General features: G+C 40.4%; 1 protein-coding gene across 1 annotated transcript; it reads right to left on the bottom strand.

The window, feature by feature from the left end:
• Positions 1-622: 622 nt before the first annotated feature.
• Positions 623-25,715, bottom strand: tnfaip8l3 (tumor necrosis factor, alpha-induced protein 8-like 3). Its single transcript, XM_067584909.1, has 2 exons — positions 25,199-25,715; positions 623-1,826 (listed from the first exon to the last, which is right to left on the bottom strand). The coding sequence occupies exons 1-2, from the start codon at positions 25,242-25,244 to the stop codon at positions 1,264-1,266; spliced, it is 609 nt and encodes a 202-aa protein (XP_067441010.1). The 5' UTR covers positions 25,245-25,715; the 3' UTR covers positions 623-1,263.
• Positions 25,716-25,979: the final 264 nt, after the last annotated feature.

The raw sequence follows: 25,979 nt of genomic DNA, 5'->3' as shown, positions 1-25,979 counted from the left end.
CATTTTCCTATTACATTTTAATAGACTGCAACCACGTGACTAACTTGATGTGTATGTGTGTGCCTGACAGTGAATGAATTCAAGTGGATGCTTAATGGGTGGGCGGTCTGTCTGTCTTGTGTTTCTATGAGGAGACAGAGACATAAAACTGGACGTCTTCTCCACTGGCTGCCAAAATAAGTCAGCTGGAGTCACACCAAGCCACCAGTATATTTTCCTGGACTGGGGAGCAGAATAGACTAGAGGGCATCTAATGAACCAGAAATGACAAATCACTGATTCTCCTGCTCATTTTAAAATGTGCGTTGGTAAATTTATGCCTGGTGTGCATGTGTGTCAAATGGACAGGAAACTAGTAGCTTAATGGACCATTTGTGGCTTATTTTCCAGATCCGATCCATCCATGCATTTTCTGTAATGGCTGCCTTCAGAAAATAAGCAGTGATATCTTTAATTATTTCAATCTCTCAGTGAATTTAAGGTATTATTCTAAGTGTTGGCAGCTGTTTGACCTTGTGAGAGAAAATTGTCGTAATGACAGTCAACAGGGAGGAACAAGCCCATATTTCCTAAAACTTTTCCCAGTTCACATGGAGATATTGTTGTCAGAAGAACTGCAAAATAATGTTTACAAGAAATCTTTAATAAAAGACAAGTGTTACACCCTTGTAGAGAAGGTTAACAAAAGATACATAATACACACAACATGTCAAAGTTGGTCTTATGTACAAACACACGAATCAAGCAAATCCCATACATAGACATACACGCATGCACGCATGCACACACACACACACACACACACACACACACACACACACACACACACACACACACACACACATACACACACACAAAGAAAGAGACTGATTACTACTACTGATTATCTTCCATATCCAAATATACTTAATGCATGTTTTTTGGCCATTGGTACAGTACACTTTTGCACACAAAGGGAATGACTTGGAATGCTATAATGCATACAACATGATACAGGCTGTCCCAGTGTGCAGCAATGATCCACTGAGTCGAAAGACAGTCTAAAAAAAAATTCCCTCATTGAACCACAGCAGCAGGATGTTACAACTAGCTCCATGGAAATGGATGCAGAAGAAACAAGAAGACAAGGGGGAAAAGGGAAGAGGGGATGCGAGCGGTCAGGGTTGAGCAGGTGAAAAGGAAACAGGAGGAGGCAGGAGAGACCAGCAAGAGAAGGAGCAAGAGGAGAAAGAGCTAGAGGTGGAAGAGGTCAGATGTAAAAGGTTAAAGCGTTCCTTCATCCAGCAGTTTGTTGATGCCATTGCAGATCTTTCTCAGAGAGAGTCTGTACTCCTCTCCGTCTCCGTACAGCTCGGCCAGGAACTCCCCATGGGCAAAATGGTTGAAAACGTGATCGATGCGTGCATGTGAGCGCGCGGTCAGGTGTTGCTCGACCAGGGTGTGAAGCAGGTCCCTGCACTCCAGCAGGAGCTCTGACAGAATATTCCTGTCAAAGGTGTACTCCACCTCGTAGAACGACACCGCTGTCATGGCCGCCTGGTTCATCTTCTTCTTGAAGCGCTCCACCGTGTCCAGCTCGTCTGGGCTGAACTGGTGATTGCGGTAGAGGATGCCGATCTTCAGGGCGATCTTGATGACGTCCTTGATGATCTTGTGGGCCTCCTTCTTGCTCTTGGTGAACTCCCGGCTCGCTTTGTAGAGCTCGTCCAAGATCTCGCTGCTGGTGTCGTCTGTCAGCATGTTGGCCACCACCATGGTCGCCATCTTACTCAGGATCTTCTTCTGGGCCTGCATGGCCAGGGAGCGTGAGTTAAAGCTCTCCTGACCTGAAAGGAGAGAAAAGAGAGAGACAGAGAAAAGCAAGGGCTTAGTCTTAAAGGTCAGAAATCTTCAGTGTATGGTGACAGTTGGATGATAATCCTACTAAAGTAACACCTCATGCACTGATAATTTAAAGCAGTGTTAATTGACATTTTTGGATGCTTGGGAGCACTGGAAAAAGTTGTAAGCACAACCATGACAAATTATCACATAACATAGTTGTTATAGTGAACATGTTAGCAAACAGCCTATTTACACATCAAACAACAGAGCAACGTTAGCATTATTTTGGAGTCACATTTCTGGCCACCCGATGAATATAAGTCCAATATTCACTCTTTTTTAGCTCTGTTTTGGTGTCCACCAACTCCTGACAGTAATATCTGGCTCTTTAGTTGCTAAATGCTCTACTGCTGTACAGTATTCTCACCAGCTAGTCACTAAATTTGTCTGTCTGTCGTTTGGTACAGTGGGTTTATCCCAAATTTTTCACTGAAAACAAGGTTCATGAAAGTGGTGGGGGTGAACAAAAACAATAAAGCTACGACCCAAAAAAACAGAACAATGACTTGAAAGTCACTAAAACACTAGAGTTGAGGGGAAACTGAGTCAAATGACAATTCTCTGTGGGTTTATTACTATTTAAAAACAGGTGACATAGATGTTCTCCATTTGTACAATGAATCTGTTGTGTGTTGAGTACATAATAAGATGAATGTTATATATTCAACATCTGCTTACAGGAAAAAATACCATCACTGCCAACAGCAGAATGCAAGTTGTTTATTATAAGAAGTTCTTTGTCCAGAGAAAGCTAAAGTCACGGTAATGTTCTTTTGTTGTTGCTCTCATATTCTCTGGCACCAAGCATCTCTTTACCTCTCTGTACCTTTTGGATGAATCATTATGCAAAGTTGCCCAGTTTAACATCAGCAGGAGTAGCTTTTCTTCAAATCTGATATTCTACTTTTAGGTAATTTAACAGACTGTCTATAAAAATATTTATGAAATACTGAATGTTAGGGTTTTTTTATAAACACAGCTGAAAACAGTAGGAAATCGATTGATCTCTTTACCCATTGTAATAAAACTATGGATGTTTCCTTTCTCCAGTGTTCACTGACACTACTTTACTTTGTCCTCGCATAGAGATTTGTGTGCTAAAAACGGGCTGATCTTAAGTTTATATTTCCTACTTATTCAAAGGAATAACAGTGACTTTTTTCATTTTTCTTATTACACAACTATCTTTTGTGTAACAAGACAGCAGGCTTTTTAATAGGATTTTAGTAAACATGAAAGCACAGTGTTGATACAAACTGCTCTTGATGATTCTGTGTTAGTGATCTGAATGAAAGCTAAATCCATCAACTCCAAACTTACACAGAGGTGACGCTGATGAAAAGCTTATTTGCCAAAAAATATATAATTGTTTTGCTATGAGAGGACTTGTAGATTTAACAAATTACAAAAGTGACTCACTATAGAGTCTAAAAGAGTGCAGGCTGAGGAAAACCTTTTTTGAGCAGATGAAGCGCGGTGCAGCCACATTCTACAGCAGGGCGGCGTCCTTCCTGGAGCTGGCAGTGGTGTGGTGGGCTGACTATGGGAGGAATGACTATCTGCTTAGGATAACATCAAACAGCTGTACGATAAGAACCCCTCCGCACACTGTCTCTCTACAAGTTCAGATTGATCACAGTTTTATGCCGTGTCCCACTGCTGCCACAATTTATCATAGAGGAGAACATCAAAGGCTGAGTGTGTCCTCATACAGCGATGCCAACAGCCTAGCATGTGTCTGTGTGAATGTGAGGAGTGGGAGGACGGAGAGGGGTTTTATTTAGGTGCCACCCAGCTACAAATTACACACCAGATAACTCCTATTATGATTAAAGCCGAGGAAAGAGGCTTCACTTTTTCCTCCTGTTCCCTGTGCACATTGTCAGAGAGACAGAGAGAGAGAGGGGATGGGGGTGTCATTGCCCAGTGGGCTCAGCACAGAGCAGCAGATGAGCCCAAATTCAAAGCGGAACACCTGCTTTGTTGTCATTATAATTTTATTAAAACAGACAGCTATGTGACCATGCAGTTATCTGTGTGTGTGTGTGTGTATGTGTATGATTTACATGCACGCACGCACATTCACAAGAGATTGAATGCTGCAAAACAATTGGGAGAAACACTATCCGTGGCATTTCATGTGAATGTACAGAAGTGACATTTCATGTGTTGGTCTGAAGCAAAATGACATTTCATGCACATATAATTAGGCCAGCATGACATTTAACTGCTAATAAAGCAAATGTCTTTGTCTACAGTCATTTCCCAATACATGTGATCTGATGAACCCTCCTACTGCTCTTTTGTACAGCTTCGTGAGGGTGTAGGTGAGACCTATTGTATGTTGAACAAAAGTGTGGTGGGTGAGTTTGAGGATGTCAAACCTGCAGAGTGAAATTGCGAGTATTAGCTACTACTCATATTTAGTAATTTTTGTGTCAATAAATGAGCAAACACTATACTGTTTGGTGTCTATAAAAGACAGCCAGGTTGGCATCCTGACTGTCATCCGTAACACACCCACCAACCAATTACTCTCCAAACCAATCATACTCTCCAAAGTAATCAGCATGTTTTTTTTTTAAAGGGGGCATATCATATGCATTTCCAGGTCTATTTTTTTATTGTGGGGCTAGAATATCTTTGCATGATTTACAGTTCAAAAAACTAATTTATCTTATACTGGCCCTTTATGAACCCCCTCAGTTCAGCCTCTGTCTTAAACAGGCCATTTTAGCTCCTGTCTCTTTAAGACCCCCCTCCCACTGAGGATGCTCTGTTCTCATTGGTCAGCTCCAGGAAACAGTGGAACAAGCTGTAAGCACGACATGTGTAAATAACAGCCTTTAATAAGTTGTTGTGATGAACATTTAGAAAGCAGAAACTTTTCTGTACATCTAACATCTGACATCTAACATACATTGAGCAACATTGGCGTTGATTTGGAGTCCTGTTTCTGTCCAATAATCACTCTCCTTTTAGCTGTGTTTTGGTCTCCACCAGCTCCTAGGGAATGCAACAAATAGTAAATTTGCAGGCTGTACAACCAAACAATGTGTTGAAATATGCTAAAATGCTTAGTTAGGTGATAATAATTTGTGTATTCGTCACTACGGGCAACTCCACTCGCATCACACATAGTCATTTGATCCTTTTTAAAAAAAAAACGGACTAGTGCAGCTTTAAGCGATATTGAATGACTGATAAAAGAAAGTCATCAAAAAGTACAAGTACAATAAAAAAAACATCTGCGTGTTTTTTCAGTGGATAGAAAGTTACTGTCCAAATTTCACCTACAACGTACTGTGGCCACAACTTATATACAGTACTGGAGTATACTACAGCAACTCTAAACAAATCTTAGACTTTCTACAGTCAACATCGGTCTGAGACAGATGAATCTTTGTCTCCTTCCTGCAGGCTGCCGTTCAAAAACAGATCTTGAAGATATCAAATGTAAAATATGGCCTGAGCTGATGAATAGACATGTATTTAGGCTTCGCAACAGCAATGCGTCAGATTCAATGATATTTGAATAGCAACACCAGGATATATAACTGTGGTTTTCATTAGGCAGATCTGTGCCTCTCATCAACAGGCTCTCTTTGTCACTGTCATTTCCTGTTTCTCTGAAGCAGCTCTTTGTTCTAGTGAGCCTCTGATATTCAGAAACCCAACTGGATAGATTTCTGAAACCCTGGCACACTGATAAAGGTGACAGCTTGCTCCATAAAGCCGGCCTTGTCAGACCAATGGCTGAGCTGGCTATTTGGATTTCTATCTCTTTGCAGTGTGTGATTAGTCGCTTTCTAAATTAATTTCTCTTCAGTGCAATTAAGTGACAAAGGTATCTCATACCTGATTGGTTCTGTCCTGTTTTTAATGCAGGGCTAAAAGTAGACTAATTATTTTTCTGCCACCTCCCACTGCACAGCCTGGAGCTGTTTCTGAAGGCCAGCAGGTGGCTATCAACTTGCCTTGACCCCTGTCTCAAGTCTGTTTTCACATCCAAGAGCGGTGAAGAATGTAAGCAAAATTGAAGGAGTGTGGAGGGAAAAAAAATACTGTGAAGAATGGACATGAGGCTATTTGACGTGTGAGTCACAGTACTGGGGAAGGAGGTGGGTGATTCAGAGTCTGGCGAGAGATTTTAGCACATACAGTAAGTGAGGGTAGATGATTATAAAGTGCACATGGAGACACTGAGAAGTCCAAGCTCTCTCCCTCACTCACATACAGCCTGTCACCCAGCGGCTGAGATGAGTGACATGCATGAGCCAGAGTGTCAGAATGAGTTAGAGAAAAGTCCAAGCTGTCAGGGGAGAAATGGCCAGAAACCGTCTTTCCCGTTACTTATCTCTTTCCTGCCTGCTCATTATTTCCTCTGTATCACTTGTGCTCTAACGTTTTCACAAATTAAAGTGAGTATTTCATATGGCATGTTTGACTAAGTTGCTGAAAACAAACTGGGACCAGAGATCTCTGCCGATGTAGCGCCAGACGCAGATGCCATCGGCCCATCAAAGTGGTTACATAAGAGTGTTTTGGGAGTTGGTGAAGTTTACTTTTAACATCAGGATTAGTAAGGTGCTCGCTGCTCTCGCTGTTGACTAGACAGTCTCTCTTTGTTCCGCCTGATGTTTTTAGAGCGCTGAGTCAACAGTTTCTGCTGCGTTGCATCAGAACATACATCCAGTGTGGAACATGGAGAACAGCCAAACCTGCTCTGCTAAAGGTGGTGCGCTGCAAAAAATGTCCCTCTGTACTGATTTATTTCCATTTCAGTCACCGACAATTATGTCAAGGAATTAGCTATTTATAGGAAATGACTGTCCAAAGTAAAATAAGTAAAACCCCTACTCCTTGCTAACAAGCTGATGTCATTGTGCAGGCCCATAAATGGCCGTCTGTACCATAGCCTTTGTTGCTAAGGTGTTATTTGTGTTGAAGTTGACATTTTGAGTAAAGAATGAGAAAAAGAAGTGAAATCATACTACTACTGTCCATTTACATTGCATAGGCTAACTAAACAGGACAGAGTAGGCTTATCGGACTGGGGGCCTTAAAGAGACAGGGGCTAAAACGGCCTGTTTCAGACAGAGGCTGAACTAAGGGGCTGCGTAAAGGGTCAGGAGGAATTAAATAAGGAGTTTTTTGAAGTGTAAATCATGCAAAGATATTCCAGTAGAGCCCCAGAAAATAAATATAGACTTGTAAATGTGCATAATATGCCCCCTTTAAATGTTAGTTAACTCAACAAACAGCCCATAGAGTTACAGTGTAAGGTCATAATGGCCACACTGTACACCTGCATTATGTAATATGACTGGAAGTAACTAATCAGCCGGTAGTCAAACAGCTAATTAGTAAGCCAGTGATAGTGAAGCATGAATGAATGTGCTGATGACAATCAGTTAATGCAAGCGTGACCAAAAATCAATGATTTGACATACGATCCGGTACAAAAAATGAGTAGGCTGTCTTTGGATGTTAATTGAGCTGATTTTGTCCCATTAGGAGATTTCTCATCATTTAAAAACGTCACACAAGATGAAATAGATGAAATGACTTGTTAATCTGGACATTTTTTGCAGTGTGCCGGGCAGCTGGGCTGTGAGAAGGGATCCTGAGGCTTGTGTTGGTCTCATTCCAGAGTAATAAGAGGAATGAGCCATTAGCAGGACCAGCAGCTAACACTGACAAGGGCCGACTGGCCTTCACTGAGTCAACGCTGGAGGCACTTGTGGGCTTATCAACCGGAACACCGCAGAACACACACGTCTGACTGGGGCAACTGTGTGAGTGCATGTATATGTGTGAGTTTATGAGTGTGCGTGTGTGTGGGGGTCTTTCAGTGGCTGTTTTTCGTCAGTTGCTTGTCTACATGTCTCGACAGCAGAAAAAACAACTTCAAGATGAATGGAATACAGTCAGTCATCGTCACAACTTACTGTAAAGACTGATCACTGACAGATTTACAGTGATGGTTTCTCTTAATTTTAAGATGCACATATTAATAGTCATCACATATTATATCATGTATCACACGCAAATATTATTAAATAAAACTAAGATGAAGTTAAGATGATAAGAAATATCCTATAAATATGAATTCAATAAATAAAGTAAGTGGTGTTCATCAGCTGAAATGTCCCCACATGTCAGGCTGTAAAGAGGAAGTTTGATCTGTGTATATGGGTGTTTTTATGTCCAGATATGTAAAATAGAGAACAGCATGACTGCCAGACTGTTTAATGGTACCAAAACCTGCGCTTAATACATCTTAGATATGTCAAATCTGCAGGAGTTCATTTGACCATTTTAAGAGGGAGTAACAACGCTAGCAGTTTGATATGATATGGATAATTTTTTTAATTTTTTTTTTATTGCCATTATTTTATTATTTGGGTCTGGAATAAACATTAGATGTAAAAAAAACAACAACCCAAAAACAAGTCTAAAACCGCAGCATGAATTTATCTAAATTAACTGATATAAATATATGAATAATGAAATACATGTACAGTGATATGTAACATGTTATATGATTTAACATGATAATATATAACAACAAAAACATATTCATTTTCACGTATATTTGTCGAAAAATGTAAATTAAACTTAAACCACAATGATATTTAAATAACACTAAAAGCTGAAACGAACATAAAATAAATAAAATTACGGTATCTAAATATAAACAGTAATGAAAATGCAAAACAACAGTAACCCAGAAATAAAAAAAATAACCCTGCAGCTGGCTGTAATTGTCCTTTTTTACAGTTATTCAAAATTATTTCCTATTCTGGGTTCCTTTGCCGGCAGAGCTGTGAGTCATTTACTTCTGCGGTATAACATAATGTTTTTGCTTCAACACGGCTCAAGATCCTGAATGTATCAGGTATCAGGAACACACACACACACACACACACACAGGCACACACACGCGAGAGGTTGCTAATGACAACATGCTCATGTTTTGGACTAAACCAGGTGGCACAGGTGCACAGGTTGATACTCAATGAGGTCGGATATATATGATGAGTGTATAACAGTCACAAAGAGACAAGAAGAAGAAGAAGAAAAAGGAAAAACAATCTGTTTACCATTCTCTTGACTGTTTAGCACCTGTCACTTCTCTTCTCTCTAAACATTATCAGTGCAAACAGACAAAGCGTAAAGGCCACTGACCTGTCTCGGAGATGCAGAAAAGTGGGTGCGGTTAGGAGTGTTATTGCTGAGAGACAAACAAAAAAGCTATTGATCTTCTATTGAAGCTTCCTTCCTTGCAACACAGTGGTAGCCGTCACTAAATTCCCTCGTTGTACATTCACTTTCCATCTGCAAACTATTTTACATTCACAGCCAGTGATGTATTGTATAAGTGAATAGCCAATACATGTTTCTCTGGAGTGGTTACCATGCCATTCATTGCACCCTGTAAATGCTATAATGGCAATAATTTTCCAGACGTTTTCCTTTTAAAACGTCTTTTTATAAGGGAAACAGTGCAGCGCTAATCCCATTTTGCCTCATGTGAAGAGCATTCAGTAAAAAAGTTAGGCTTCTGCAGTAGCTGTATGTATCCATATTTCATATGTTACAGTAGAAACATCCTGTACTGTAAAATCTGCCAGCTTGTGGGCTCACACTGTTGCGAGAAATCCTGGAAAAGCCTTCAGTTATAAAGTCTGTCATCCATCAGCTCTGCCATTTCACAGCAGAGAACAACCAAAACAACATCAACAATGTATCAATACCAAGAAAATGTCAGAGAAAATGCTCTTCACCTAGGAGAACTAAACAAAGGTGACAGCTTGACTTCCATTACTTTCTCTTTGGCCTTTTTTTGTTGCTTTTAGTTTCCAATAAGAGGCTTTCTCTGGCTGCATTTACAAGGCTTGAGGAAAACAATGGAGTGGGTCATTCAGCCGCGGTAAAGGGGTTTTTAATAGCCTGCAGGGTTAGTGTTAAGCAAGCCTGAGAGGCCAGTGGACTGGAGTGGGGAGCAGAGGATGGTGTGTTGTGCCAGCTGGTACCAGAGCTCGACTAGTGGGGCTGGAGGCGACGGGTATTTATTTTCCAGCGTCACTCTCTGGGCTGAGGGCTTCCGACTTGTTGATCGAGTGTGTTTGTCAGCTCACTTCTGCGATTCCACCTCCGCAAACAAACAGACACACACGCACATTGATATACAATACAGTGTTTAAAGAGTCTGTAAAGATTCATCTAGATGCAGGCCCAGTGTCGAAGAAATATCCATAAAGGCTTTTTTGTCATTTCATGTCTCTCATCCACTCTCTCTGTATATAGCAAAGGCTCCATACTGGTGTATTTTTGACTCCCACTGCTTTAATCAGATGACTCAAACATACCGCCCCTGCTCACTCTCTGTCTGTTGCAATGCATGCGTGTGAGTGTGAGTTTATATCTGAAAAGATAGATTAAAGACCGAGAAAGATGAGGCTTCAACAGAGAGAAAGACACCACGATACAGTGCAGTACGTTGAACTGCATTATTCATGACATGCAAAATCTGACTCTGAGCCAGTTTCCAAAGGGCACTTTGGTGCTGAAAGAGGTCATTCACCGTGCAATCAACAGCTGCTCAGGATGTAGAGGGGCATTCAGACCTTTAGGGTTAATAAATAACTTTGAATACTTTAATAGCTTTCATTTGAGTGAAGTTGGGTTGCAGAGTTTAAAGTTCATAGATGTGGATCATTTAGTATCACTGGCTGAAACTGGAATGTACAGGTTAGAGCTTACTCATGCTTTACTGGAATGAAATGGCAGAAAACACAGATACATCCTCCTCACAGCTCCCCAAGACTTGTAAAAGGCAAACTGCTAACTTTGTGTAAAACAACTTTATGACAAGACAAATGGATGTTATGTTTTTTTGTGCTGTTAATGGATTCTGCAGGTGTCAACTGGGGAATGTGGAGCACAAAACTACATAGTCGCAAAAAACATGAGAGAAATAAAGATCGAGAATAAAAATATGCATCAAATGATCGTCACAAATCACAGAAATGACTTACAAAGCAGACAGATGGGGAGTGAGGTTGTGTACAATGTTGCTAAAGTGCTTCATTAATTTTGCTCTTAAAAATGCAGTAAATGGTCAGATTAAGACCTGATCCTATGAGTCACTATCTTTGTCGGAAGACTGTGAGAATTTTCTCCAGACAAGAAGATGATGAAGAGCAAATGGTTGTATTTGTTTACCCAGAAAGTGTCACTGCCAGTGCAGAAATTCAAAAATAATTATTCTTAAAAGTAGAGCTTGACCAATAAATAAGCCATATATTGGAAGGGTTATTAACTTATTGCATTTATATTGGTATCTGTGTATATATTCAATTAATAGTATGTATGTATGATTGGGTTAATTTAGAAACACTGTGTTTATCCACAACAGAGAACCAACAAGTTTCATCTGTAAAATGTCCCACATAATAATGAGATCCTTGTAAAAAAATGTTTTATTTTTATGTTGATTGATTTTTTTGATTTTCTTTTATTTTCCTGTCATGCACACAAAGTGCCTAACCCTCATGAGTTTACAAGACACCAAAAGTACAGTTGCAGTGGTCAAACATTTCATTTCATTACAAAATTACAGATTATTATACAGCTCGGTCCTCTGCCTTCTCCTCCAAGTTTGGCAAATAAAATCTGCTGCAAAAAAGACTCCCTTCCCAGAGCACACTCAAGTTTTTTCATAATCATCCAGCCCAAAGAAATCAACATAACTGGAGGACATTTTACTAAAAAGTACATTCCTTACGTCCTTGTAGACAGGGTAGTAAAACCTGCCGGTCTCGAGGGCTAATGGTAAGGTTCCTGAACATAACTGTGCACATAGGGATCTTAGTTGTTTGTTTAAATGATACTTTACATAAGCTTCCACACCATAGCTATTTTTATACCATATATCAACAGACCATTTTTCTTCATATATGAGAAACATTTAACTCCTAATCTCCTGAATATCACAAAGTAACCTCTTCTGGAAAATGAATGACAAATAGTTCAAATGAAATAAGGATTTCAACTCATTTGGCCAGGTATGACCATGCCAAATGTCCCAATTAAATATCTTTTTATTGAGTCTTCACAAGTCTATTCCAAAACCGAAGCATTTTACATTTATGTCTGATGTTTGGACGTTCCCATCATATCTCCACTAATGCCCAAAACCTGAATTAAATGTATGGACTCCCGTCGCAATGTTCATGGAAACCACAAACACTAGAAGCATATTCAGACACAGGACACACACATGAATTATAGAGTTGTGTATAAAGATGGAATCCCAAATTACCACATTGTTTAACTTTGTTCCATACAGATCCCAGTGCTCTCCCCGCTGACTGAGCTAGAACACTGACAGCTTCGTTAAATGTCATGTGCTCGTCCAGCATCAAGCCAAGATATTTATACTGATTAGTATATTACAGCACCAAAAACAAGTGAACTTCTCTCCAAAGATTTTTGTCTAAATCATGTTATGCGTTTATGTTACCAAATCAGCTGAAATAATGTTTTTAGACTTTTTAAACTCTCAGATATTGAAATTTAATTGATTATGTGTATCTCATATATTATACTGTATGTGTTCTAAATACATTATACAGAATAACATGATTGAATAATTTATGTATGTATATTTTTGGATTATTAGTGAATTGTGTTAAAATTATGATTATATTTAGGAGCCTGCTTTCTTTTGTGCTAAAAAACAAGCCCATAATATTCCATGTATTTAGGTCAATGCTGTAAAATTGTTGAGTGTGCCTGTGTAAATCAGTAATAGGAGATAGTCTGCTCGTTGTGGAACAAAACAACGTCATATAATACTGAATACAACATTAACTCAGTAATTGACTGGTTTAGATAAGTTTCACATATTTGTATGGCTCTGACAGTGATTTACAAATCTTAAAATAAGCTCTTCGTTAATATTTTCCTGCCTGATGGACTTTATTTGAGATACAAGAAAGCTGGATTTAAGTAGATGAAACTTAAATCCAAACAAGAAGAGTGCAGTCAGTAGAGTGCAGATCTCTGCCAGGTTGGTACAATCAAGATGTTGGCAAAGAAACTATGCTACGTCGTACATACACGGCCAGATACTGGCCCCTCCAGGCTTATGCCTGGCAGAGATATTTATGTTTTTCCCTATTGGTCAGAAAAGTGACACATGTCGAGACAAGAGTTGGGAAAGACCTGGTCAAAATGGCAGCGTAGGGCATAAATAATGGATGACAATAATAGAGGAAGAGTTGTGAGGAGTGTTTCTCACTAACAGCACACTGATGTATGTTAATGTAGCTGTAATAAAGAAGCTTGATATACAGTAGGAGACAGTGTTTGGAACTACAAGTGTGTTTATCCTGCTGGGACTGGACTAAGTGTCTCTTCTGTGACTAACAGTCCAGAGAAAAGCACTTAGGAGCCTCTCTGACTCAGAGGGGACACAGGAACAGATTGCCTTTTGCCGATGTGCAGCCTTATTTAATGCTCCATCCCTCATCTCTGTCTTTGTCTCTCTGTCTATTAGTTTTAATGGCCATGTCCCTGTAGAGCTGAAGTAGAGAAATGAGGCCGTGGCGGGAGATGTCTGATTGATTAATGTGCCGCTGGCCTGATCGCCTGTCATAAGGAGAGGGAGAGGGAGAGAGAAAGAGAGGGAATCAGCGATTTGACCTCCACCTTTAGCTGTGCCCTTGGCTCTCATCACAGTCACTCCTTGTTATGAAGACAAGAACGAGCTGGTCCACAGAGCATGAGAAGTGGTATCCAGGACATCCTGTTGGGACACAGTGTGGACTGCAGGACCCTGTGAGATCCCTGCCCTTTGACCTCTTCTCTGCTGTAAACCTAATGCCTTCACCAGCTGTGGGTCGCTGACGTCTGGCATTGTTTAGCTAGTAAAAAGCCAGGCCACGGTTAGTTGGTTAGCCGGGCATGGGAACTGTCCGGAGGCTGTCTCCCCTCTCTGTTTCCCTCCTCTGGGACATTCTTTGGTAAACTACTCTGCTACAATCATCATCTGACAAATTCTTTTAGGTGGGTGTTGTTGGCGGCAAAATACTGGACTTTTTTATTAGCATGAATGACAGATGATTTCTACAACATGCAAATGATTCAAACTATAGCTAGGTTTTGTGTTTACTGTTCGAAACAGCCAGCGTCAGGTAGGTCTCGGCACACAGGAAGTGGTGCTTTTTACATTTTTGTCAGTTTTGAATATGCTAATTGGAAACCAGGAACCAGAAACCACTGCGACTGGACAAACAAAGACAAGAGCGCCAACCACAGTCAAACGTCAAAGATTGAAAATCTAAGCTAATGTAAGACAATATAGAACAGGAGGTTTGATTGCGTGATTACAGGAAAATTAAGCTTAGAAAGATAAAAGATAAACCACCTCAAGGAATTATTTGATTCATAAAACAGTGGCACTCTATTTATGGAAAGTTGGTGCAAATGCGTGGGTGTGCGTTTGTGTGTGGACTATAATGATAGGCTGTGAGACTGGGCCTAATAAAAAACAGAGGAGGATAACATATTGGGGTTTTCCTTACTTTATCTGGCCTGAAACCAGACAGAAAGTCCCCTTAACTTTTTCCATAATGAATCAAAGCTTTTACAGAGAGAGAAAAAGGGGCGAAAGAAGGGAAAGTGGGTGTTGGGGACAGGCAAAGCTGGCAAAATGTACATTTTCATTTCACACCATTCAGTCATACTTAATAGAATAGAAGTAAAGAGGACTATGTGGGGGAAATTGGGAATGTGTTTGCTTGAAAAATGCTCTAAATGAGCACAGATGAGAAAAAACATGTGTCACTTCATTCAAAATGTGTGGATGAGTGATGCAAAGAAAGATGGAGGAGGTGGGGGTGGTAGGGAAAGAGAGGTGAACTCATATGTCCATATCTTGATTGAGTGTCTAGCTCCTGTCAAAGTCCCTTTACGTCAGACACAGACCCACACACACACACACCAGAAACATCTTCTCACTCTCACTCCCATTTGTATCATCTGCAGCTTTATTAAAAACTGGCTGCAGCGTGTCTTTGTCTTATATTCATGATACTCTCGTCTCTTTTCGTCTATCTCTTCCTCTCTGTCCATTTCTCACCAAATCCGCAGTGAGCTGAGCGTGAGTGGCAAGGAAGTAAATGTTTTCCGGCCTTGGGTGAGTGGCTTCTCTCATAGACCTCAGCCAAGTCTCAGCATGCCGTGGCATCGCTTACAAAGATACACACACGTGCATGCAAAGACACACACGCACACACACACAAACACACACACACACACAAAAAAAACCACTCACACACACAATCATCCAGGCGGTGCCAGCTTTCCCATAACTTTGGCCTTCTGGTTTGTTGTTCACTCACTCTAACTGAGTTTACATAAAAGTGAGGCTCTGGGAAGCTTAAGAGATCACTTACAGAGAAGCTCAGACTATTTTTGTTCATTATTATCATTATAAGAACATAAACATGTTCCTGTGGTTCTTTGTCTATAATCTAATTTAAATGTACTGTATTGGACTGTGTTGGGCAAATAACTTGAAAAATGTAATTAATTGACCATTTACTAAACCGCTCCTCCAAATAGTAATTGTCCAATCATAGCTTAGCAGACTTCTCTCTTTAGGCCTGTGATGTGTGCATGTAGTAAGAGTGATACTTTTCATCTGAAGAGTTTAGGGGGTTTGTGTCTTTTTATTTAGCCTTTCCAAAACCAAAAACATAAAGCAAAAGTGTAAGGAATGGTGTTTATCTGCTAACTAAGCTGTAGTTGTTAGCTAACCAGCTTATCACCTAAAATAGTAACCATGCCTTACTTCCAAGGCCAAAGAAAATAATAATACTTTTGTTTGTGCCGCACTTTTCATTCATAGTGAAACTCAAAGTGTGCAGCAATAAATACATAGACTATATACAATATAAAGAAAATAGTAATAACTCTGTTGCAGTAGTTTGTTGGGTTACAGGTTAGGAAAAGCCCCGTTCACGCCTGTAGTATTTCCCTACTGTGTGAAAGCTGGTCCTAGATACTATCTGAGATAGGCTCACATTAGCACCTCTGTCATGGATTTCATTGGATTTGAGGTTCATACTCAGCAACCCCAGCCAACGTTACCCCCGAGATAGAGTTATGTTTACCAAACACATTGTTCTTGTAACGTTTAAATTGAAACATTCAGTTTAAAAATGTATGTAAAAATGCAAAAAAGTATGTAAGCTATGGAGACCAATTACTCAAAAGCATAGCATAGCATAGCAAGTTTGTTACTCAGACCACTGAAAAGTGCCTTTAGACAACCCCAAAACCTCCAAACACACTCATATTTTCTGCAGCAAACAAGTAGAGACAGAAAATTAGACTTTGCTGTCCTGACCATCAACAGCTAGCTTAGTCCCGGCATCTAATGTAGGCAATTGAATATAGGCAAAGCTACATTTAGCTTGCTAGCAGACAAGCTAGCATGCCGAAACATATAAATAAAACCACTTTGGATGGAGATAACATGCATTCCTTTACTTTTGGTAGAGAAAATGCCTCCACCTTTAGCCACCTTTAGTGATGTGAACTCTTCATCCAACCAACGGTAAGACAGCAAACAACCAAAATGTTTAGGCAACAGATCCCAAACTACTCCACAATTGTAAGAATTAATCAAAGAAATGCAAGCTTATCTTTGTGACAAAGATTAAACAATGATTTTTTGAGGTTTTCATAGCATGTCCATGGCTGATGAGATGCACATAGGTTGCCACTTTGGTTTACCTTTGTAAAATGACTAAGTTTTCAAATTTTGCAATACAAAAAATAGTACTTAGCAGTCATTATCATGAGGCAAACTCTGCAGGCCAATGTCTGGCCTCATATGCCGTTTTTCTTTTTTTTTGGCAAGGTGATCATATTTTATGAGCCAGATGTCTCAGCTTTTCAGGAAGTAAAATACATGTTGATATATTACCATGGGGGTTCAACTGTGTACGCCACCTCAATTAAAAGGTTGCTCCTGCTTATATACTTTGAGCTTTGGCCTTTAAGGCTCTAACTGTGCATGACATGCTTAAGCCAAACTGCTGCTGCTCTCTTGGCTGCCAGCCCACCAGTAACTAATGACCAGGAAATAACTGTGGTTCACACACTCACACTCACATAAATAAACACATATCAGTAGATTTGTTTCTGACTTAGTGACTATCTTAACTTTAACCCTCTCAAGACCTAATCCTCCCATAGTTAATTCAAATCCCAGCCTTCAAGGAAAACAGAGTGTGGAATTTTTGTTTCTCTCTGTTGCCATTATTGCCCATGAAATGTCTAAACCCACAAGTATAATTGCCGCATTTGCTGTTTCAGACTGTTCTGCTGCTGGTTTGCTTTCTATCTCCGAGAGGGAAATAGTTTATGAAGGTATGCTAAAAGCAGCTTTAAGTGACATACTGCTATGCTACACACATATATCACAAAATATGCTGAACATGGGTATTCAACTTTTTCCTTCCACAACTTTATAATGCTAAAAACAGCACAGTTTGTTCTGTTGTGTCAGTGTGAAAAGCTTTTCCTGTGTAATTGCCTCCCACTCTGTCTCACTTTTGTTTTGCCTTTTCTCTGCCATTAGAAGAGATAAGGTTAAGTCACAGTTTAACTTGATAATAAATTGCATTTTGAGATCATATTAGAAACTTCTTGTTGACTGATATCCCAGATAGCAAAGTGACATTGATTCAATGTTGAAACTCCATCAGAATCATCATTTTGGTTGAGGTTGAATCTTTGCATGATTTACAGTAAAAAAAATCTCCCTATTTATCTTATAGTGACCCTTTATGCAGCTCCTCAGTTCAGCCTCTGTCTGAAACAGGCCCCCTCCTGATGAGCCCACTCTGCTCTGTTTGGTTAGCTCCTGGAGGCTTTCCCCCGGGAGACTTCAGCCAGCTCCGGTAGCTGCTTAAATGAACAATAGTAGTCGGATATGCTCCTTTTTTCCATTCTTTACTCAAAATATAAACATGTCAAATACATCCATACATGTTCGAGTCTGAATCTGACCCGAAACATGTGAGTGCACAACGTGAACAACCTGTGGAACAACCTTAGCGACAAAGGCTACCAATGGATGGATGGATTTAAGTATGCACAAACAATCTGACATCATTACATAGAGGAAGTAGAGGTAACTTTGCAAACAAAGCTTTCAGAAGCAACATTTTTACATACGCTCACTTCAAGTTTTGGAACTTTGACTATGTTTAAAGGTAAAGTGATTCTAATCCAATACACTGTCAAATTCAGTAAATGTCTCCTCACGGTCCGCTAGCTGTCCGTTCTGTGTGTGCGCTGAAAAAAAAATCTGGTGTTCATACACATCACTGGTTCTGTAAATGAGCATGTAAATACAGTGGCTTGGAGTGAGCTACACAACATTATTCCAGCCAATGAGCAACGGGCATTCGTACCCGTGCACAGAACACATACACTTCCATTTTATTAAATGTATCAATCCAAACTGAATCCAAGATTTTTTAGGCTCTGTTGCATTTAATGAAGCATAATGTGAGCAAGCAGCTGTTTAAATCACACAAATATTCCACTGTATATGTGTTTTGAACTTATTAACTGTATCAATAAATACAAACATTGTTGATCTCTCTGCATGGAACCAACATGTAAACTATTTCAGTTCGGTAAATTTCTGCTCTCAGTCAGCCTGGTGAGGGCAGTTTGCCCAGCCACTGTCCTCCCAACTCCCCAGGAGCTGCAGCTGACAAACGGCTGCCTCTGTGGACAGAGATGCTGAACGCAGGTTGAGTGAGAAGTGGGGAGGCTGCAGAGAGGCGGAGAGTGTGGATGTACTGTTGTACTCATATGAGACGAATATTTTGTTCCGCTCGTGATAATTTGTGAGAGGAACAGAAGTGACTCTACAGCTGACGCATCGCTCTGGATTTCTCCATATTTCTCTTTTGGTCATTACCTTGGCACTTGGGTGTCCATGAATTTTGGTGGTGGAGCTTCTGAAGGAGCATGAAGGGAGGGGTGTATTTGTTTGGGTGTTTAGTTCAAATATCAACAGTCTTTCTCCAGAATGACTGACTCTACCTTTAAAATTGACATCCGATATAGTGGCCGTTTTACCATCTTCCAAGTTCCTAGTCCACTTAATCTGCAAAGTATCTTAGTTTTGATGTGTCAAAACTAAATCGACTTTTCTTGTGAAACCCAATGTAGTCACAAGTCCACAGGAGGCAGGGAAAACATTGGATGAAAATGTATTTGAAGTCACACACAGCTTGGTCCATTACCAACTTGATGTTTTATTCCAAATTGTAACACACACGTAATTACCTGCTATCTTGATGTAAATGTTAATCACGTTATAGTTACACCTTGTTATACATGGATATACCAAGTCAAAAACATATTTCGATCTGAACTTATTTGCAGAGGCACGTTTTTGTGTCTTTGTTTATTGCACATGTGCAATAAAACTATCTTATGTCACAATCCACTGTTGCAAACAACAAAAATATATGTTATTGCATTTAAGCACCAAAGAACACAAAAATAGCAAGTATTTACCCCTACAATCCTCTTCAAAATATAGCTGACCTGTGCTGTACATATACTGTGGATTAACTGCATGAATTTAAATAATGTTAGAACATATATAGCATGTGATTACAACAGAGACAATTTGCCAAATATCAATGTGCACCCAAGTGGCTCTTATATCTGACATCATAACAGTATATAAATGACAGAAAACTGCAAAAAGCATATTATACTCCCTTTAAGGCAGTATGTCTCCTGTGTGTTGTTAAGTAGCCTGTAATTTCTGGAGGTTCCACAAACACATCAGGCTTTTAATTGGCACTAATGATGAAAACATCTGTGTGAGCCATCAAGTCCATGTAAAAACCAGAAATGGACACTGTAAAGAAACAAAACACAAAAACTTTCCTTAAAATGTACTGCAGATATAAGTCAACGAAAGGGAAGAAATATAACAGCACATATACGCATACCTGCATCACAGCCCCTGTAGATCTACAGTAGATACCTGTGCAGGCACAACGCACCACTGATGCCAGCCTTCCCTCAATACACACTGCCCTCCCTCAAACAGCTTGCCTCTCACACCAGATGCCTCTAGTGACTGTTTGCTTTGCTTCGCCTGGCCCTCCAGTGAAACCACAGCCATCTCCTCCTCCCGAGTGTGTCTATGAGGCCTTGTCAAAATGCCTCCGTGGTCTAATTCCATGTTTCAGTAATGGCTCAGCCGTGGGGAAACAATTCTCTCTCCAAATGTCTCACACACATTATGAAATGCCACAGTGTCAGCATATGTATGTGCATAGTACAAGAGAAAACGCACCCACACACAGGTCAGGGACCTGGGAGTTATAGGATTTGTCTTTTGCTGCAGCTAGAGGAAAAAACACACTTTATCCTGAGTCGTCTTTTCCACTTATGGCTTCACTCCTGTTTTCTTTTTTTTTCTCAGTTCATTTTACAATTTTCCAGAACCAGCTCCTGGTAACTCGAGTGTGTGTATGTGTGTGTGTGTGTGTGTGTGTATGTGTGTGTATGGAGAGGGCTGGGACACAGTGAGCACTCTCCATCTGTGGACCAGATTAAAGGCGGAGAAAAAAAAAAAATCAAGGATGCATGTGCTTGGAGTGCACACGAGACTAAGGGAATGAGCAAGAATGCAGGCATTTTAAGAGAGTGTGTGTGTGTGTGTGTGTGTGTGTGTGTGTGTGTGTGTATGGGAGTGTTAGAGTGTATGCAGGGCTGGCCCATTCTGCCTGTGTCATATGTAAAGCATGTGGCCAGTCTGCCAACATGGCAATCATGGGTGCTCCTGGCCCAGTGTAATACAGCAGTGAGCGGTAGAGATTTTTTTTCATCTGTGATGCCATCTTTGAAGTGTTTGTGGAAGTGTGGATCAGCAGCGATCAGCGAGAGCAATGGTAGAGTTTTAGAGTTAGTTTGTGAATGTGTGATTACTGAAGACGATCACCTGGATGAAGATTAAATTTCAGTTGTGTCATCAAACAACATCTGCAGTTTTTTTGTTTATAGAACCACAGCAACCGCCTTCATGCTCTCATGAATCCCACAGATGTTATTGCAACAGCCACACAGCTTCTCAAGTCTGCTTTCCATAGAAAATCTGAAATAAAGTCAAATGGCTGGAAATAGCTCTGCAGATGGCAGATCGAGTTATGGTGTTATACTGATTCGCATCACCATGATTAGTCAGCCAAGAAGAGACCGTGGGCTGATTATTCATTGTCCCCTAAAAATAATATCAGAGGACTGTAACAATTCAAACTAGAATGAAGGAGAATGCTTTTCTAAAATGCAAATATAATAATATGTGTTGTGCGCTGTCTGTGTGATGTGGACTCCACCAGTCCTGCAGCAGAACAGGTGTGTTGACAGTCAGCCTCCCTCTGACTCATAATCAGGTGTGGTCATCTCCAATCCACCGCAGGAAGGACAGGGCTGCTGTATGAATCAGCTTGTGGCTATTGGTATGGTCAACGGCATGCTTGTTGCATGACTGGCTGACGGGGTGATTATGGGAAAAAATGTAAGCCATTTTTACAGGGTAGTTACAGTACGGCTGAGCTCTGTGTATTGTGGCCAGCCTTTGAGCTTTAACACAACAAAAGGCACAGGGGAAAAAAACAGACGAGATTGACAGGAAATTCATCGCTCCCTGGAGTGATTGTCTAACTCCATAGTCCAAATCCTGACTCTCACGTGATGACCTGTTGTAAAAAAAAAAGTCAGCTATAATGCAAAACTATTCCCTTCTTTGATGTTTTTGAAGAAATGTCTTGCATTCTTTGGGCCAGACAAGCATAGATTATGTGATGTCATGCTGAAAAATGTCCATTGCAGCTTAAAGGTTTATGTAGGAGAAAAGCTTCCATCTGTATAAAACAGCAGCAGTAAGGGCCAGGTTTTGGCACCACCCCTTAGAACTGAAGAGACCTATTTGTAAACTCAACATTTTATACAGGAACAGTCACCTGAGCGGAGGAGATATCATCTCCAACAACATTAACCACATGATGTGAATGCATTGCAGCTATGTGAAATGTTTTCTTTGTGTTATTGCCATCTCTATCTCAATCTGTAGAGAGCCAGCGCCTTTAAGTGAGGTCTTGTTTAACAACTGCTGTGGTTTTGCTCTAAATTTGTAAGTTTTGACATGCACAAACATTTGCACCTTAATAAATTGCTAAAGTGTATTGTGTACTCCAGTATGTTCTTTTGGTGCAGTCTTTGAGAAGTGGTCCTATCCTGAGAGCACCGAGCTCCGCCAGTGGAGGGGCTGAAGTGCAAGAGATTCCTTCAACTCTGCTATAAGTTTTGACAAAAAAATTGAGCTCCCTAAAAATACTTAATAGACTTTATTGTTTCTTTTTTCCTTATTCCTAGTGTAGATTTACTAATGTTTATTGGGATGATTCACATATTTCAATCATGGTAATTATATTAATATTTTACAGTTTAAAATGTTTTTATGTCTGAGTCGACAATGAACTACATTAAGCTGTGTACATTACCGGTACTGTTAATAATTTAGTTTGGTGGAGTGATATGCTGCAAGTAAGATGATGTGTTATGAGTTTTGTTGTCCAAAAGTTAAAGTAGACAAGCTATCCTGAAGAAGCTGCCACTGTGCTTTTGCTTTCAGCCAAAATCTGATAGTACCTATCTAACTAACAGTTATACTAGTAGACCATGAAATGAAAACAAAACAAAAAAAACCCACAAAATCATTCTACGTTTTCTTTTAGGGAGAAAGCAACAGTCATTATTTAATTTTTTCCTGTGCGTGCATGAGCAACTAAACCAGTTTTCCCTCTGGGGATCTATCGATTATCAGTCACCTAGCAACAATTTCCTCATGACTTAAACCATCTGAATGCAAACATTATTATGTCTTGACTTCCCATGCTGAAAATACAACGTCACAAGTTCCACTTGAAGGCCCCATAACCTGCAGCTGACTGGACCAAGGTCAGGCATGTTCTCTGGAGCTTGTCAGAAGTCATTGTGAGGTAAGTAGAAGTGAAGAAATATGCAAGACAAGCTGAGGGAAAGCTGCTACAGCTACAAGGCAATATCCCAGATACAGAGCATAAAAATAGCTGATATAAACAGTATCTACCACTGAATTTATGGCAATGGAAAATGCTAAAATGGCAGTCTCACTCACTAACAACAACCATAAACAGCTCAAGGGCAGAACAGAAGGATGAAGGGTCAAAACCACCTGAAACAAAATACCTCAATATTTACACTGCTTAAGTTTTGTGCCACAATACATGTTAAAAGCTAAGATCAATCACACGGCCCTCATTCACACACGCAGGTATAAGGGTCATGTTTGTGTACAGCAGCTCTTTCAAAATACGCCTGTTTTCAAAATACTTTTACTCAGATTTTGTTAAGACATTTGACCTTATAAAGTCAGACATACCAGTTTTTTTCACAGACAGTAGACTGAATGGTAGAAACTGCAGCACAGCCACAAAGCACGGTGCAATTTCAGTATGAGTCAGGCTCTTGCTCTCTATGGACAGGGAAAAATGTCACTCTGCCTTTGCCCTGATGTCACCCTTCCTTTCAACATGTGTAGCACTGATTTTATGCCAAAACACAAGCTTATAAGAGTTAATTCATCTTAAATTACAAAGGCTTGGCCACATTACACTGCTGGAAGCTTTAGCAAATCACAACGTCTGTAGAAAATTGAAAAATGTTTCCATGATTTACCTCTGGCCCAGTCTCTGGAAAACAGTGTACATCACTTCACATGAAAGTGAAATGGATAAAGCCTCTGTCTCTACATAATGGCTTTGCCGTGGCGCACCAGTCGTGGCCTCATATAAGAATCAAGGTAGATGTTTCAACCCTGAACTGAAATCGGTAGATGATACGGATCACAGATAATAAGGTTCCTCTCCTTCCAAATTGAGTAAAAGACAGACAGACAGACAGACAGATTAGGGGCCAGCTGGGCAGACAGATGGTCAGAGTTCAACAGAGCATCATTAACACACAAAGCTCTAAACTGTCAAATAAACAGGCAAACAGCCACATTATTACACGATCGCTAACATGTGCCAGGCAATTACATGTCCATCTTTTGACATCTGTAGTAGATCTGACCACACACCCTGAGAGAGTATATTTATATGTACCTGATGGAAAATAATTTTAGGGGGACCCACATTACTCAAATAAAGGATAAAGTCATTTAAAGCATTAATCTGATTCTTCACGGGGAATTAGTGAAAACAGCAAAGAGGAAAGCTTCCAGTTTCTGCATGATATAGCGCGGGTATTTGACTGTTTCAGCATGCTGTACTATGTTACAGTATAAAAGCCTCCTGGAGACACATTTGATTCATTGATCTTTGAGCTCAAACTTATCTCCAGGAGGCTGTTTCATCTCCTGGCTTGAACTTTCCAGGAAATTACAGTTCAATAAATCGTCCACGCACTTGGAATGCTGGTAAGACACACAAAACTTCAAGGAGTGTTTATGTAAGCGTTTGAGTCCAAATGTTTACTCTCCTCATTGAAATAAATCTTTGCCCTGTATTATGACGCCATAAAACCTCTTCCACGCATAACTTCCAGTAAACATTTTCATGCTCTGCGGGTGTGAGATGCACCATAGAAAAGATGATTTTAGCGTTCAGGGAGGCTGTGTTCTCTATGTGGTTGGATGTGTTGATGAACAAACTGGCTGCACGTGTTGGAGCTTGCCTGTTCCTGAGGGCGACTGAGCAGGCTTTCATCCGCACACTCAACGAAGGTCGGCCAGTTTCACCAGCATCTGAGTGTACGTGCATCAGGGCTCACAGCAGCACCTTTGACATATCTCTGAGCTAAGGAATGAGCTATCAGATACTGGATGAAGTGTGAAAGAATCTTAAAGACATGGTTTATAACGTACTTTATGGGCTTAAAGAAATATTCAGATGTGTAGACAAACTGGTAAGATGAAGAGGTACAAAGTGGATGAGGGTGACAAAAAAATGTGGATATTTTAAGGGTCCAAATGCTGGTAAATTTTCAAAATGTGCTAAAAAAAAAGCACCAAGAAACCACTGATCTTGTTCATAAACTAATAAACTACAAAGCGGAGAGTATTTGCTTGTATTGTAGTTATCTCAAGATGTCAGAAACTGATGTTGTAGTCACAGTAATGGGCTTGAGGCTTAATGAGACTTACCTGGAGAGAGGTCTCCGTCACTCTGCTCTCCGGAGTCTGAATCCATCTTCCTCTGCAGGACACACGGAGGCTGCAGAAGCTCTCTGATTCCTCTTTCTTCTTGTTCCCTTTCCTCTCCAGGGAGCCTTCTGATTTCTTTTCCCAGAAAAAAAAGACCACAATTTCTTGTTTTTTTTTTTTCTCTTTCTCCTGGTGAGCTAAACTTCCCCTCCCAGCCTGGATCACTGCAGCTGTGAGAGGAATGCTACTGGGCTGATTTGCTGAGCTGTCCTCTTTTTCTTTTTTTTTTCTTTTTTTTTTGCTCTCTTTTCCTTTTGCTCCCTCCTCTCTTCTCCTGACTCCCTCAGTTTTCCTCTTGCCTTTTCCCTCTCGTCTACTTTCCCTGTCTCTGATGCTCCCTCCCCTCTCTCACTCTCAGTCCGTCCCCCTTTTGGTTTCTCCCTCCCTTGTCCCTGCCACTCGGTCCCTCCTCCTCCTCCTCCTCCTCCTCCTCCTCTCATTCGGTACTGTCACACTCAGCCTCTTCACGCTCTCTCCACTCAAACTCTTTCTCTACCTCTTTCTGTATGCTGTAAGTGCAGTCTCTTCCTCTCTCTCTCTTCCTCTCTCCCTCCCTCTCCCTGTCTCTGGGTAAGAGTGCTGCCTGTGTTTTAGCAGAGCAATTGGAGAGACTCATTCATGGCAACTTGAAATTCATCTCCAGCAGTAAAAAATCCCATGACCCCTTGTTACTGGCTGTCATAAAATCACTTACTATAAAGTCACTTATTATCTGTGGTGG

The sequence above is a fragment of the Thunnus thynnus genome, chromosome 1 (genome assembly GCF_963924715.1).
Source record: "Thunnus thynnus chromosome 1, fThuThy2.1, whole genome shotgun sequence".
NCBI classification, from domain to species: Eukaryota; Metazoa; Chordata; class Actinopteri; order Scombriformes; family Scombridae; genus Thunnus; species Thunnus thynnus.
Note: the sequence above shows the minus strand (reverse complement) of the source record. Positions and strands in the feature narration are given on the sequence as shown.

What these genes read in the sequence shown, in the direction of transcription:
- tnfaip8l3 (XM_067584909.1), bottom strand. Translation starts at nt 25,244, where the DNA reads ATGGATTCAGACTCCGGAGAGCAGAGTGACGGAGACCTCTCTCCAG. An exon ending in TGACGGAGACCTCTCTCCAG is followed by an intron (nt 1,827 to 25,198) that starts GTAAGTCTCATT and finishes CTCTCCTTTCAG; the next exon opens with GTCAGGAGAGCTTTAACTCA.